At 41.4% G+C, this 14,011-nt stretch overlaps 1 protein-coding gene across 1 annotated transcript in view; it reads right to left on the reverse strand.

Annotated features, from left to right (window-relative positions):
• Positions 1–522: 522 nt before the first annotated feature.
• CACNG4 (calcium voltage-gated channel auxiliary subunit gamma 4) overlaps positions 523–14,011 on the reverse strand; it is a 113,179-nt gene continuing 99,690 nt past the window's right edge. The window contains exons 3-4 of the mRNA XM_088467936.1: positions 6,007–6,147; positions 523–2,216 (exon numbers count right to left, since the gene is read on the reverse strand). Of these exons, the coding sequence (XP_088324062.1) occupies positions 1,678–2,216; positions 6,007–6,147 (680 nt within the window). The 3' untranslated portion in view covers positions 523–1,677. The remainder of the gene's footprint in view (positions 2,217–6,006; positions 6,148–14,011) is intronic.

Raw genomic sequence — 14,011 nt, forward strand, 5'->3', positions numbered from 1 at the left:
AAATCTCCATATAGAGTATAAGCTTGAGAACAGGGCCCTCTTACTGCTTTGACTGTTCATAGCCATTCTTGTTTTATGGCTGTTTGTCCCAAATTGTGGCTGCTATGTAGTACGCTGACACTATCTAAATACATGTTATTAATAATTATAATAATACTCATGCTAATAATTTGGGTGAGTACCATTAGAATAGTGCTATTCTAGCATTTAACTTCCAGAAATGGTTTTAAAACAAATTGGTTGTTTTGAGAAAGTGGCATACAAATAGAACCAACAACTTTTACTTGGACCATTTGGACACCATTTTTTTAAAATGTACTCCATTTTTGACAATATGGGCTACATGGGGCAAATCTCCAACACTATGTGCTACATAACAAAAATAGCTATCCAAAAATGTCCTGAACAAAAAATGACATTAACGTTAATGAATTTGGATTCCAAAGTGATACAGTGGTAATAAGCTACCAAACTATATTAAATTTCTTTATTTCAAACAATACAAAACTGTCACTTCTTTAATATTATTTAAAGACACTCTAAGCAAAGAAATAATCAGAAAAGTAATGATACATTTATAAATTTTCCTATCAATGCTTTCTAGCAAATCTGCATTTTGCCAGTTGTCTTTGTTTAATGTTAGAGTTCAACAAACACTTTTATTTCCACCTGCGTTAACATTGAATATTGTTTTTGCCTATAGAGTGTTTGTGGGGTAAACAAAGTAATTTTCTTATAATAATATAACAGTCTTATTAATCCAAACAGTCAGGCTCCAAAGCACGGAGAAAAACAGACTAGTAACCAGCAGCATGGGCAGAACTCACACATTAACCCTGGCAAAGGATTCAGTGGCGGAGCTATAGAATCTACAGGGCAAATGACAAAGTATGGAGAATGGCTGCTATGCACATTTGCTGCCTCTGACAAATGAGACATTGATATACTAGTCTGGTCAGGCCCTAAGCAAGCAATACTGATATTTTCCGATTTTCTGTACTTCATGAAGGAGATATTTTGAGCCTGGTTATAGATAGCCTATCTTCATATTAATACCAATAACTTTAAGAGTTACATAGCTTGGACATTTCAAGTAAACATGTCTTAACATAGACAGAAACTGTAATACATAGGCTTTCCATTTTATCTCTAATACTGGATTGCATTAGGCTTCTACAACCACAGTGATCCTTGTACTTTGGGCTTTCAGTAAAGTAAATTCATAAAATTCAACATGGCTTATTTGTCAAAACAAGAGAATCCACTCTTACTTGTTTCCACAAAGTTAGATTATTGGGAGGAATGGTCAAATCTCAACCATCCCTTTCTAAAACTAGAATGTTCCCATTCACCTTATAATTAAGAATTCAAAAGTACATTGCTTTACACTATGTAGGGAAGAATTAAACATTGAACAGTCTATCAAAGAGTAGCGAAAGGGAGACATACTTCCTTCAGGGTTGGACATCTTATTTCTTCTCTTTGTACAGCATAATGCAGATTGCTGTGCCCCCATTGCCATTATCCTTTCCAAAACTATGCTGAAAATAGCCCTTTCACATGATTTTAACATTAATTTATGTTTTGGTGGCACTATTGTGGTCAATTTTCCATTAACGTCCACTCACTTTTCTTCTTCTCAGTGTATAACATCCCCAAGAGAGAAATAAGTCTTTATCAAACAGGGGTCGTCCTTCGGTTAACCACGCTGATATTAAGACCTTCCTTTAGTTCTTTCTGAAAACAGTTGTGCACCTGCATGAAACTGACATCTTGGTCTGGATTAAAACTGGCAGCTGTTGTAATTTTCAAAGGTTCTCTGGTAAGAGTGTACATAGAAATCTCACCCATGGGAATGGCACTGGCATACTTTATGCCAGCTGGAGATATTTCCCGGGATGGAGAAGCCTCTGTGGACCGAGAGCTGGACCTTGATCGTCTTCTTCTGTACCTGTAGCTAGGCATTCTGGCATACGGTGAAGAAGATGAAGTCTTAATGAACTCTCTCTTTGACTTAAACCTCAACTCTTTGTTCCTTTCAATATAAATATTTACAGCCAGCACTCCTATAGTCTCTGCCACGATGAAGGACAGTGCCCCAAAATAGAACGACCAGCCATAGTTGTACTGGTTCTTCTTATCCTCATCCTTTTTATCACTGGGGTCTCCAGCATTGCTAGATATGTACACAATGATTCCAATGATGTTACTGAGACCTAGGAAAAGAAAGAAGATCTGATGTGAAAACAGCTATGCATCTACCTAACTCACAATCATGCGAAAATAGGCAAACTAGATGGATCCACAACCTATATATTTAGGTTCTGTATTTTTACATAGGACATTATCTAAACATCCCATATTTAAATTAGGTTATTTAAAGTAAAGTTAAAGCCAAATAATGCAATCACACTGGGAGACATTAGAATTATAGGTCACCAATGACATGAATTGACATCGCTGACGTACCCATAATGGGTGACATTGGAATAGGTGACATAACTATGTAATCAAGAAATGGGGGACATCATAACTGTTTTAATTTTTTGTTATTGAGCACAAAATTTGGTTCTTTATGATCAAGCATATACACAGTATTACCTCTCTTGTTCTGCATGTACAAAAGAATTTCCACAAAAGGTCACAGCGAAAAAGGGAAAAGAGTGATCACTGATAATACCAAACCTGTGATTAAATCAATTTTGACAATACTGGAATGATTGACATCAATGATCACAATTAATGACACAGTAACGCTACGGAAGACAGCACAGGTGATAACAATGATGGCCTTAAAATAGATTAAATAACAATGGGTGACATCATTGTTCATCACACTAAAGTTAATTGAGTTGGGTTCAGCACTAATGTCATGACAATTATGATAATGATATGGGTGACTTACATATTATAAAATAATTAATAATTATATCAATAATTATATCACTGAAATCTCAGCTCACTTAACTGTGTATGAAATCATAATTGAAATTGCTGATGACTTCACTGTGGATGACATCACTAACTTTAAAGTAATCAGTAATGTCCTGAATTGTGATATCTCAATAATCTCACCATTTACATTGTGACATATTTATGGCTCATTTACAAAAGTACACTTCACATGCTGTTTTGTGATATATGCATCTGCATAAAGATTATTGGGGAGCACATAGATATGAGGACCAAGATGGCAGATAAATACATGTATAAATTAAAGAAAGCAGTGGTGGAAACTTGCACTGTGAATCTGCAAAAACTAGGCACTTTTTGATTTTCTGGAGGCAGTTGTAAAGCCCGGAAGTGGACGAGCACTTGTGCTAATATAGAAGCAGTACGGCTCCACTTTTCAATTTCTTTTTTATGAAGAGGAGGAAGGTATTAATTGGTCTTATTGCTCTGCCATCAGTAAGATCATCCAGCATGATGTCCCTCATTATGTCATATTCTCATCAGTGATTTTATGTGTGAATCAGTGAACCTATTGTTATGTTATCATAAATCTCTCTATGCTGTAATACTGTTAGTAATGCTTTTCAACCTGATGTCTCCAGTTATCTTTATTATGATGTCATAAGTAGGCATATATACAATTTTGTCACACATGATTATACCACCAACACTGTGATGTCATTACTGATGTCATCAATTGTAACACAATACTGTATGTTATCCATTGTGAATCAGTGATGTCACCACTGATGTTGCCATCATCATTATAAAGTCATCAGTGATCTCATCCATTGTCATGGCAACTACAGTGAGGGCACCAAGATCATCACTGTGATGTTACTTAACTTTAGTCTATAGTTAGCACCTTAGCACTAGAATATCAATAATGTCATCAATTTTATTCTTTACTCAGTGTGACTCAGCAATATCATCCAGTGTGATTACCATTTGTGACCATTCTGATGTCAGTTATATCACTAAACTTTGTGAAAACGATAGAGACACCTTTGTGGCCTTATCACTATAATAATGTTGACCATTGCAAGTTCATCAATAATATTATCATCTGTGATGCTATTCCACTTGCATTCATTTGTGATGTATTTGATAATGATGTAGGTCAGTGGGAACTTATTATTGATTTATTGTTTTGTTGACTTTTGTAAGGTACACAGTGTTCTACAACACCAGATAATGGGAAAAGCAGGGCATATCTAAGGTAGACAAAATAAATGCAAATATGAAAAACAAGGGCAGAGTGAACCTTACAATTTAATGGATATCACAAACACTAGAATTTTGTAACATTCTTGATGACATTATAATAATGATATCACAGGTACTCATCAGCGAGTGACATTAATAAATCACACAGATTAGATTAACATTACTGTTTTTATATCATAATACATAATATTACTGATGACCTTACAGTCAGTTACAACTAGTGGTATCATTGATTCACATTTAGGGGGAGATGTACTAAGCTCTGGAAAGTGATAAATTGGAAAGTGATAAACTACCAGCCATTCAGCTCCTAACTGTCATGTTACAGGATGTGTTTGAAAAATAGCAGGAGCTGATTGGTTGGTCACTTTCCACAGCTTAGTACATCTACCCCAATGTAACAACAAAATAAATAAAGCAAAATCACTGATGGCATCAAAAGTATGATGTTATAACAATGAGTGGTATTACGTTGGATGACTTCACTAACTGTACCATAATGCAGTGGGGTAGCAATAGGTACTGTAACTGCAACTAGTCTAATAATTCTGGAGGGCCCAACGCTGTGATCTATATGCAGTAAATTCAAAATTGTGCTTGAACTTTCTATTTTAATTCCACCCTTTGCATTTATTGGCTGTAACTCTACAAGTGTGTCTCCTTTCACATCAAAAAATAGATCACAGAAAAGGGTGTGTTTTAGCACTGCAATCAATAAGCACGCAGGAATTCTTACATTTAGGACAGAGGTTACCAAACGCGGTCCTCAAGGCACCCCTACAGTTCAGGTTTAGGAGATATCCATGGTTGAGCACAGGTGGTTAAATCAAATTGACTGAGGTGCTAATTAAGTCACCTGTGCTCAACCATGAGTGTCGTGTTTGGAAACCTCTGATTCAGGATGAATGATGACGATGATGATGGAAGTTCAGAAGTGGATCCTGGAGAGGGGAGTGAGAGGTTAATGTGCAATACAAGGGCCTTATGTCAGCCTCATATCTGTCCTGGCACAGAAGAGCTTTTTAAGGGGCTCCAATGCAAAGATTAAAGTTGTAACTGGGGGGCTATGATTGGGTGTTCACTGTCATGTGACACTGAACAACAGACAAATGTTGCATTTGCAGACCCTCCAACATGACCCATTCCATCAGGTACAAAATGCTCTATTCCTGGACTTCAAACCTAATGTATGATTGCTGTCACCTGTGGTTAAACACCTTCTTAACAGTTAATTAGTTCAGCACAGGTGACTGCAATAATAAATTTAGGTGGAAAGTCCAGGAGCAGAGCAGTTTGTACCTGATGGAACGGGTCATGTTGGAAGGTCTGCATTTGTTTAGAAATGAATGGTAACATGACAGGCTGTATTAAGAAAAAAATGTGAGTGCTATTAATTCAATTCTGGGGCTAATTGCAGAGACCAAATTATTAAATGTGGATGTTATTGATTTAATATTGGGAGGTATGTCCCACTTCGTATTACTTCATATTTGCTTGTAAAAGGGAATTATAAGTGTACACAGTAATGCGCTCAGCCATGCCTGTGTATTTGAAAGGGACGAGATTTGGTTGGAGAGTGGCATAGGACTGTAGGAAGTGATAGCTATGCAGATTGTGTGCTAGCCCTGTACACTCTGGCAGTGTGGCGTGAAAAGCCATTCTCTAGAAATCCTGTGTTTGCCCTTCTGTATAGTGTATACAATTCTCAGTATTTATTTTGATACAATAGGTGATACCACAATGATATACAATTCATCACTATTTGACATTACTTAGTAAATGTTTTATACTGGGCTATCAGTAAAAGTATAATATGGTTGCACTTACCAGCTGCTACAAAGAGAATTCCAGCACTGAGTATAATGTTATTCCTTCTGTTATAAATCCGTCCTGCTCCAACGCAAAGCCCTCCGAGTAACAGCAAGATTGTGCTGAGGATCGGAAACACACTGGAGGCGCGGACAATGCCTGGGGACAACACAACTCGGACATTAGTCATCAGACCTGCAGCATCTGATTACTCTCGGATATTGGAAAAAGATTTCCAATGAATGATCTAAGGACAGGTGACATTCCCTGTGCTCATGTTTTGCTTTGTCACTTGTATTTTTCCCTGTGAAGGACTTTTAAAACTTCTATTTTTGAATAGAACATATTCAGATTCATTATTAATTCAGAATATATATTTCAATTTGTTGCAACGTTACTTTCCAGTTCATTAATTTGTAAGAGCTCAGGAGTAGACCTACCAGGGACCTACCTCCACCTGTCTTCTTGTCCACTCCCACCTCAATCAACTCTTGCATGTTTTCTACTAGTTATGTCAGTTCTGTATGTTGTCTATTTACATTTTGCTTATTATGCTTAATTTCTTGGCATTTATGCTCCTTGATTATTCTGTATTTTCCCCTTGCATGTTCTTTATATTGCTAGATGGACCTCTAAGATTTATGTACTCCCCACTGGAAATTGGTGCATGATAAATAAACAATAATAATAATCTAGACGGGTGTAGTAAGTATTACTGCCGGCAGCAGAAGCCCGGCAGAGGTGAAGATCCAGATCGCTAATAAGGTAAGTATAACTAACCCTATTTTCTCCCCTAACTCTCCCTTAGGGGTGCCTAACCCCCCTCTAAGTGCTTAAACTAAGTACCTAACCCCCCCTTCCCCACAGCCTAACGTTAAGTCTCCCGGGGGGTGCATAACCCTAACCTCCCCCCAGGGGTGCCTAACCCTAACCTCCCCCCAGGGGTGCCTAACCCTAACCCCCCCTTCCACTAGCCTAAACCTAGCCCTCCCAGGGAGGTGCCTAACCATAAGTCCCCCCCAGGAGCCCCTAACCTAAGCTTCTCTCTGCAGAATAATTTAGCTCCATAACATGTTTTGCTGACTATTTAAAAAAAATTAGTAAAGATAAAACTAATTAGAAGTGCTGTATATGTTCCCTCTGCAGATACAATATCATATTGTCAATATGTGTCCAAGTCCCGACAGTTCATCTCTTTTTTTTCTCTCTGTGTTATTTAAAGGCCTCTAATAATTATTCCTTCCAGATCCAGGCCAGTAAGACTTGTGAAGTGCAACGTATTGTTTCAAAGTGTTTGATGTCAAAGAGCCAGTGACATTACAGTAGCTGCATAATAAGGCTGTTCAGCTCAAAGAAAGCAATGCTGGGTAATTGCTGGACCTATCCTACAAAAGATAACAGAGTGACTGACAGGTGCATCCAGTGGAATTTGTAATCAGTGACTCCAGCGTTACAATGCCAGGCTATCATAGGACATCATCTTCAATCCGTAAAATGCCTTAGACCACAAAGGTATAAAATACAGAGTGGAGCTTACCAAACTGAATACTTAACACATAAAAGGTAAACTGAATGTAAGCTCTTTGGAACAGAATATCCAGGATCACTAAAATCTCAGTTTTATTTATTGTATATGCTGTATATGAAGCACGCTGAAGTGGATGGTGCATGTGGACTTTCACCTGCAAAACATCTTATTTTTTTATTTTTAGTGCTGGTCAAGCAGTTTATACCGAAGATGAGGCAAGAAGATCTGCCGATCCTTCAGTAGCACTCGGACTCTTCAGTCCAACAGAAGCCATGACCCCTTGCCAGTCCTGACACATTTCAGCTCATTTACTTTTTAAGCGGTCCTCAGATCTCAACCTTCAGGGTGGTGTTTCGGATCCCGGTACCCTGATTGAAAGTCCTTATTTTCCCAGGACTGGATCATGCTTTCCCCAGCTACATAATTTGCTGACTTTTGGTGTGTATTTGGTGTGTGTATAGTTGCTACACTGCCACCCCTAGTAGAGAAAGTAGTGTATATCTAGAAATGTTAAGCTTGCAGGCAAGGCCTTCTTATCTCTTTGTCTGTTTTGTAATACAAAATATTAGTTTATTTCCGCAGTTGCTCCCAAATGTACAGCTATGCTGAATATGCTGTTGCTACATAAAAAAAATGTTAGTCGTACTTGACAGCTCTTCCCGAGTGTCTGGGAGATTCCTAAAATAATGGGTTATCTCCCGAATACCCAAGAGAGTCTGGCAATATTCATGAGAAGCAGTGTGCACAAACCTGTGTGATGATGTCATTTGCATTGCCACACTGGTGTAGCAAGAGTGTTATGGTACAAGGCATACCTCACAACACTTGGGGGGAGATGCACTAAGCCTTTAAAGGCGGTATTCAATTGTTATAGCGCGTCCGATCTCTTGTCTAAAGTGACAGGAGATTGTGGGGTGCTGTTCCATTGTTGCCGATTTTCGCGCTGATCACGCCCATAGTGGTCGAGTTTAGCCACGTAAAACGGCTACCCCCGACCAAAGTGCTGGGCGCGATCACGAAAAGTGCTGTTTGGATGCCCAAACAGGTCACTTTTCTCCCATTTCAGCTTGCACCCCCTGGGGAGTGCGAGCTGAAATGGTGCGTCGGCAGCTAGTCACACCAGACAGGATCAACAATTGAATAGCTCCTGTCGGGTGCGTAGGGGTGCGAAACAATTGAAAACCGCCCTGAGGGGTCTAATTTCTAAGCTTTGTTAGGAGATAAAGTGAACGGAGGTAAGGTACCAGCCAATCAGCTCCTAACTGCCATGTCACAGGTTGTATTTGAAAAATTACAGTTAGGAGCTGATTGGCTGGTACCTTATCACCGTTCCCTTTATCTCCTAACAAAGCTTAGTAAATAGACCCCTTAGAGTGATAAAGTGAAAGCACCAACCAATCAGCTCATAACTGTCATTTTTCAAACACAGCCTCTAAACTCAGGAGCTGATTGGTTGGTACTTTATCACTCTCCAGTTTATCACTCTCCAAGGCTTAGTGCATCTCCCCCCAAGTGAGAGGATTGGGACAGGGACTGTGCTCATGGTCAGATGTTACCTTGTCACGACCTGGAGGCTAGGTTGTTATCTCCTTTGCCCTCTGATCACTCTTTCAGTATGTGTGCACCACTTACTTGCCTACTCTCCCGAGAGTTGCGGGAGGTTCCCGATTTTTCTGGTATTCCCCGGCACCCCTGGAGGAGCAGGCAAATCTCCTGCATCCCGCCCACTTCCTTAGTGAAGTGGGCAGGATGGGGAGATTTTCCAAGAAATGTACAGGTCCGTAGGGAGGGGGTGGGTCTTAATGATGCGAGTCGTGACAGTTTTGCCCCTCCCTCCGGACCCGTAAATAACAGGGATTTACTGTAAAGGGGGTGGGGCCTAATGATGGCTGTAGCCTGGCCCCGCCCCCTGAAGCTGAGAGCACCAGATCCTCTCCGGCTGCTCCCGGAAAGGACATTTTAAAAGCCGGCAAGTATGGTGCAGCAATTCACCTCTGATCTGCTATGTATTGCAGCAGTGAGCGGACCATTGCTTTAAAATTGCCGGGGTTAATGCAGTCTCGATTGTGAGGCCTCAAGCCATCAAGTCCTGCACATTGCGGACTTCACAGAACTCCCTAAGGATCACCCAGGGGGGAGCTCTGAAAATTTGGCAACTATGATGTTAATAATCATAAAAATATGCCTCAGTGAAAACACCCAGGGTTCAGCCTAGTTTTTGTTACAAATTTGTTCTTCCTGCTTAAACGAAGTGCAACACTGAAGGATGTAGACCTGCTGAAGCTATTGATTTCAGAGACCCAGATTTGTGCTATTTTGAGGTGTTGTTTTAGGTAGTGTCTTGTATTGTCTGTTTTCATAATGGATTTTGCAGTTGTGTAAACACACAACCCAATAATGGGGTAAAAAAAATGTTCTGGGATTTTTCATATATACACGATTCCTAGAAAAAAAAATAATAATTGTACAGTAGGTGTATATAATGTCCTTAGTGATTTCAAAAAATAAATAAATAAAGGCAATGTTTTAATTATTTTGATAGTTTCAAAATGTGTTCTATGTTTTTAACTGGTAACTTTGGTTATTTACTGAAATGTCACATCTGTATGGTTTGTGCATTTTGTGACCCCACATCATGACACTTCCTCCATTATCCCACCTGAATGCTTTCCCTTGGACACCTACTGTCACATTGCAGCAGCTGTCAGCCTCCAGCACTGCAGACTAGGAGTAAATTTACTAAGAATCTATGTCTGGCCGAGTAGTAAACACACTTGATGTTGCATAGACCCGAGTAAGTTTGTTTCAAAGAAACTCACAAATTTGCTAATCCTGTGTGACTGAACATGTCTAATGATGGTGTATGCAATCGTGTTTGCAAGCGTGAGTGTTCAGTTGTATTTGGACTGAGCACAATAGAGCTGCCTATGGGCAGTGTGTTCAGCAGACCCATGCACAGATCAATGGGATCTGTGCATGCTTCTGGGTGTAAAAAAAAGTTGCATATTTTTAGAACCAGCACCAAGGGACTGAGCATACTCATGACCCATTATTCGCATATGCAGAATGGATCCTGCGAGATCGCTTTCCCCCGTCCTTGAATGTCGCCCCTGTTTTGTAGGCATGCCAGGACGAGAGCCTGTGTTTTCTGATGCAGATTTCCTGGCCCCAGCTGAGCAGTTCCGTTTCCCATTCTGAGTAATCTTTAGCTTACTAAGTTTACACAAATTGACTATGACTGCAGCCATCTCGACTGATGTCCTCAGATGCTTCCTGCAGCATTAGAATATTTTTGTCATCATTGCTGTGTCCAAAGACGTCGCAACGATGAGAATATCGTATAACTCTGAATTGGGCCGTAAGACACATAATAATAATTACATTGTGCAATATATATTGTGGGGTTTATTTATCATAGGTACAACCATGCAGAAAATAGCACGTTATGCATGCTTTAAGGATTAAGGGGTCTATTTACTAAGACCCTGCGTTAATGCCACTCCTGCTTCGTCTGCTACTGCTGCGAAGCAGGAGCTGGCTAACGCAGCAGTTACTAAAAATAGACCAGCCGAGGAGGGTGAATGTTAAGTCACCCCCTCGGCGGTAACAGCTGAGACTCCCTTCCCCTACAGCCCTGTGTTACTCACCATCTCCGGCCGGCAGCAGCAGCGACTTTTTTTTCCCACAAACTTTATTTACAAACGGCCAACCTGACACAGCTCAAGTCCTGCTTCTCCAGTGAGGAGAAGCAGATAACGGCAGCTACTGGAGGCGAAATCAGCGCTGGAGAAGTCAGCAGACGGTAAGTGACATCTCCTCTTAGTAATACCTGGGACACTTAGCGCTGCCATAGGTGTTTCTGGCAGCGCTAAGTGTCCCAGGTGCAGTGTGATATTGTAGCCTGCACTTAGCGCTGGCAGGCTGCAGGCAGAGAAAATCCCTTTAGTACATACTGAGAAGTGGTATGTACAGGGATTTTCTCTGTCTTTAGCGTTTTTCCCCCTTTTCTCCCCTTACTAACTAGACCCCTAAGGGTTCTATTTACTAAGCCTTGGATGGAGATACAGTGAACAGAGATAAAGTACCAATCAATCAGCTCCTTTCATTTTTCAAACACAGCATGACACATGACAGTTAGGAGCTGATTGGTTGGGACTTTATCTCTGTTCACTTTATTTCCATCCAAGGCTTAGTAAATAGACCCCTTAGACAATTTCAACAAAGCTTTAGAATAACTAACACTGCAGACTGCTATTCCCATTTTACCAAACTCCATAAAGCTTGGCTTTTTAAAGCTTGGTCGCACTAGCTAGCTGATATAACTTGGGAGATTATTGCCAGAGAGGGATCCAGAAGATCCTTAACCAGGCAGCCTCCTATCTCCTCCCTGGCTGATTATCGCAAAATGATATTGCCATGCACAGTGGGTCTCATTCAGACCCGCTCGCGAGCGCAGGACGCTCGCAAGCGGGTCGATGGTACCCAAATGTGCATGCGCACGACGGAGGTAGCTCCGTCGTGCGCATGCGCGAGACCCGAATAACAACGGCCAAGCCGTCGTTATGGATCTCGCACTAAAGGGGGCGTGCTGTCGATGGTGACTGACAGCACGCCCCCTTTAGTGGGCGTGCCGATGGCATGGTTGCCAGATGGAGGCGTTCCCATGGGATAGAGTTCCCATGGGATAGAGCCAAAATCACTCCTGGGCTTGCGGCAGCGAGACCCTACCGCAGGTTCTCCTCGCAAGCCCGATGGTCGCGATGGTCATGGACGCTCGCATAAGCTGTGGGTGGTCACCCACAGCTATGCAAGCGTCCGAGAGGCCGCTCCATTTTCAAGTAGGAGGGCCCTGATTCAGAGCGAGCACTCTGGTCAGAGTGTCCGGCTCTGAATCAGGCCCAGTGTCAGCACAGGCAGTAAAGTGATAGTTATTATCACTATACAGCCAGCCTCTGTGCAGAGGGTCCTATTGCAGCAGGTGTCCCTAGAAGGGTGTTTTGTTAAATAGCCTCAATATGCAACGACAAGTAATTATGCTTTTCGGGGCCCCAATGCCACTATGATAAATGGGCCCCTTGGTGTATGAATAGGAATACTCAGGATGTGGGTTATGCTGCAGTTGTTTAATAACATCTCCTAAACAACATTTCTTCCCTGTTTTTGAACTATTGCGTGCATGGTTTAGACCAGAGGTTCCCAAACCCGTTCCTCAAGACTACCTAACAGTCCAGGTTTTAAGGATAACCATGCTTGGGCACAGGTGACTTAAATAGTATTTGATTTAACCATCTGTGCTTAAACATAGATATCTCTAAAACATGAACTGTTGGGGTGCCTTGAGGACTGCGTTTGGGAACCTCTGGTTTAGACATTTTTACAACTAATAAGACAATGGAGTGGACCAGGTGGTAGCCTGTTAAAATACATCAACATTTTTTTCTTCCACTAAAGGTAAACACATAATTTCATTTAAAACTGAAGGATTTCTCTATGTGCAGTACAGTATGGCAAATGCACCTAATACAGTGAATGTTGTGACAGATACTGACAGGAGCTGTTAAGTCAGTAATGACTATAATCTTCACAAACATCAAAGCACATGTCTCCTGAAACAATCCATCTTATTTAAAGGCCTCAAGCAGACACAGAACTGCAAATTAAAGATCAGAATGTTTACTTACAGTGTCATTATCACATTTATGTGATATATCATGAATAATTACCTATGTCTTTGTTTTCTAAACTTCAGTGTCCATCACTGAAGTATAATCCACAGAATAATACAATAGTATAGCCCAGTCAGACTTTAAAGTGTATGAAGTAGTAAATGTTACACTGTCCAACTATATTGTTATCATGCTGAATCTGTCCGGTTCATAAATAAATTATTATTATTTAGATTGTGGTCATTTATTGCATATTGGCACAGGCCCTGATTCAGAGCCGGATGCTCTGACCAGAGCGCTCGCTCTGAATCAGGGCCATCCTATTTAAATGTGGAGCGGCCTTTTGGACGCTCGCATAGCTGTGGGTTACCACCCACAGCTTATGCGAGCGTCCATGATGATAGTCGCGATGATCAAGACCATCGCGACCATCGGGCTTGCGACGAGACCCTGCGGTAGGGTCTCGTGGCCGCAAGCCCTGGAGTGATTTTGGCTCTATCAGAGCCAAAATCACTCCCACTGACATCACTAGTGATGTCAGTGGGGCCGGACCCAGACGGTGGGCATTCCCATGGGAACGCCTCCATCTGGCAGCCACGCCCCCGGCACGCCCACCAAAGGGGGCGTGCTGTCAGTCACCATCGACAGCACGCCCCCTTTGGTGCGAGACCCGGAGCGACAGCTTGGCTGTCGCTGTCCGGGTCTTGCGCATGCGCACGACGGAGCTCCCTCCGTCGTGCGCATGCGCATTGGGGTAACATCGACCCGCTTGCGAGCGTCCTGCGCTCGCGAGCGGGTCTGAATGAGACCCACAGTTATAAAATAATTG

This window comes from Taudactylus pleione, unplaced genomic scaffold, assembly GCF_031769625.1.
Source record: "Taudactylus pleione unplaced genomic scaffold, aTauple2 ptg000012l, whole genome shotgun sequence".
Taxonomy (NCBI): Eukaryota; Metazoa; Chordata; class Amphibia; order Anura; family Myobatrachidae; genus Taudactylus; species Taudactylus pleione.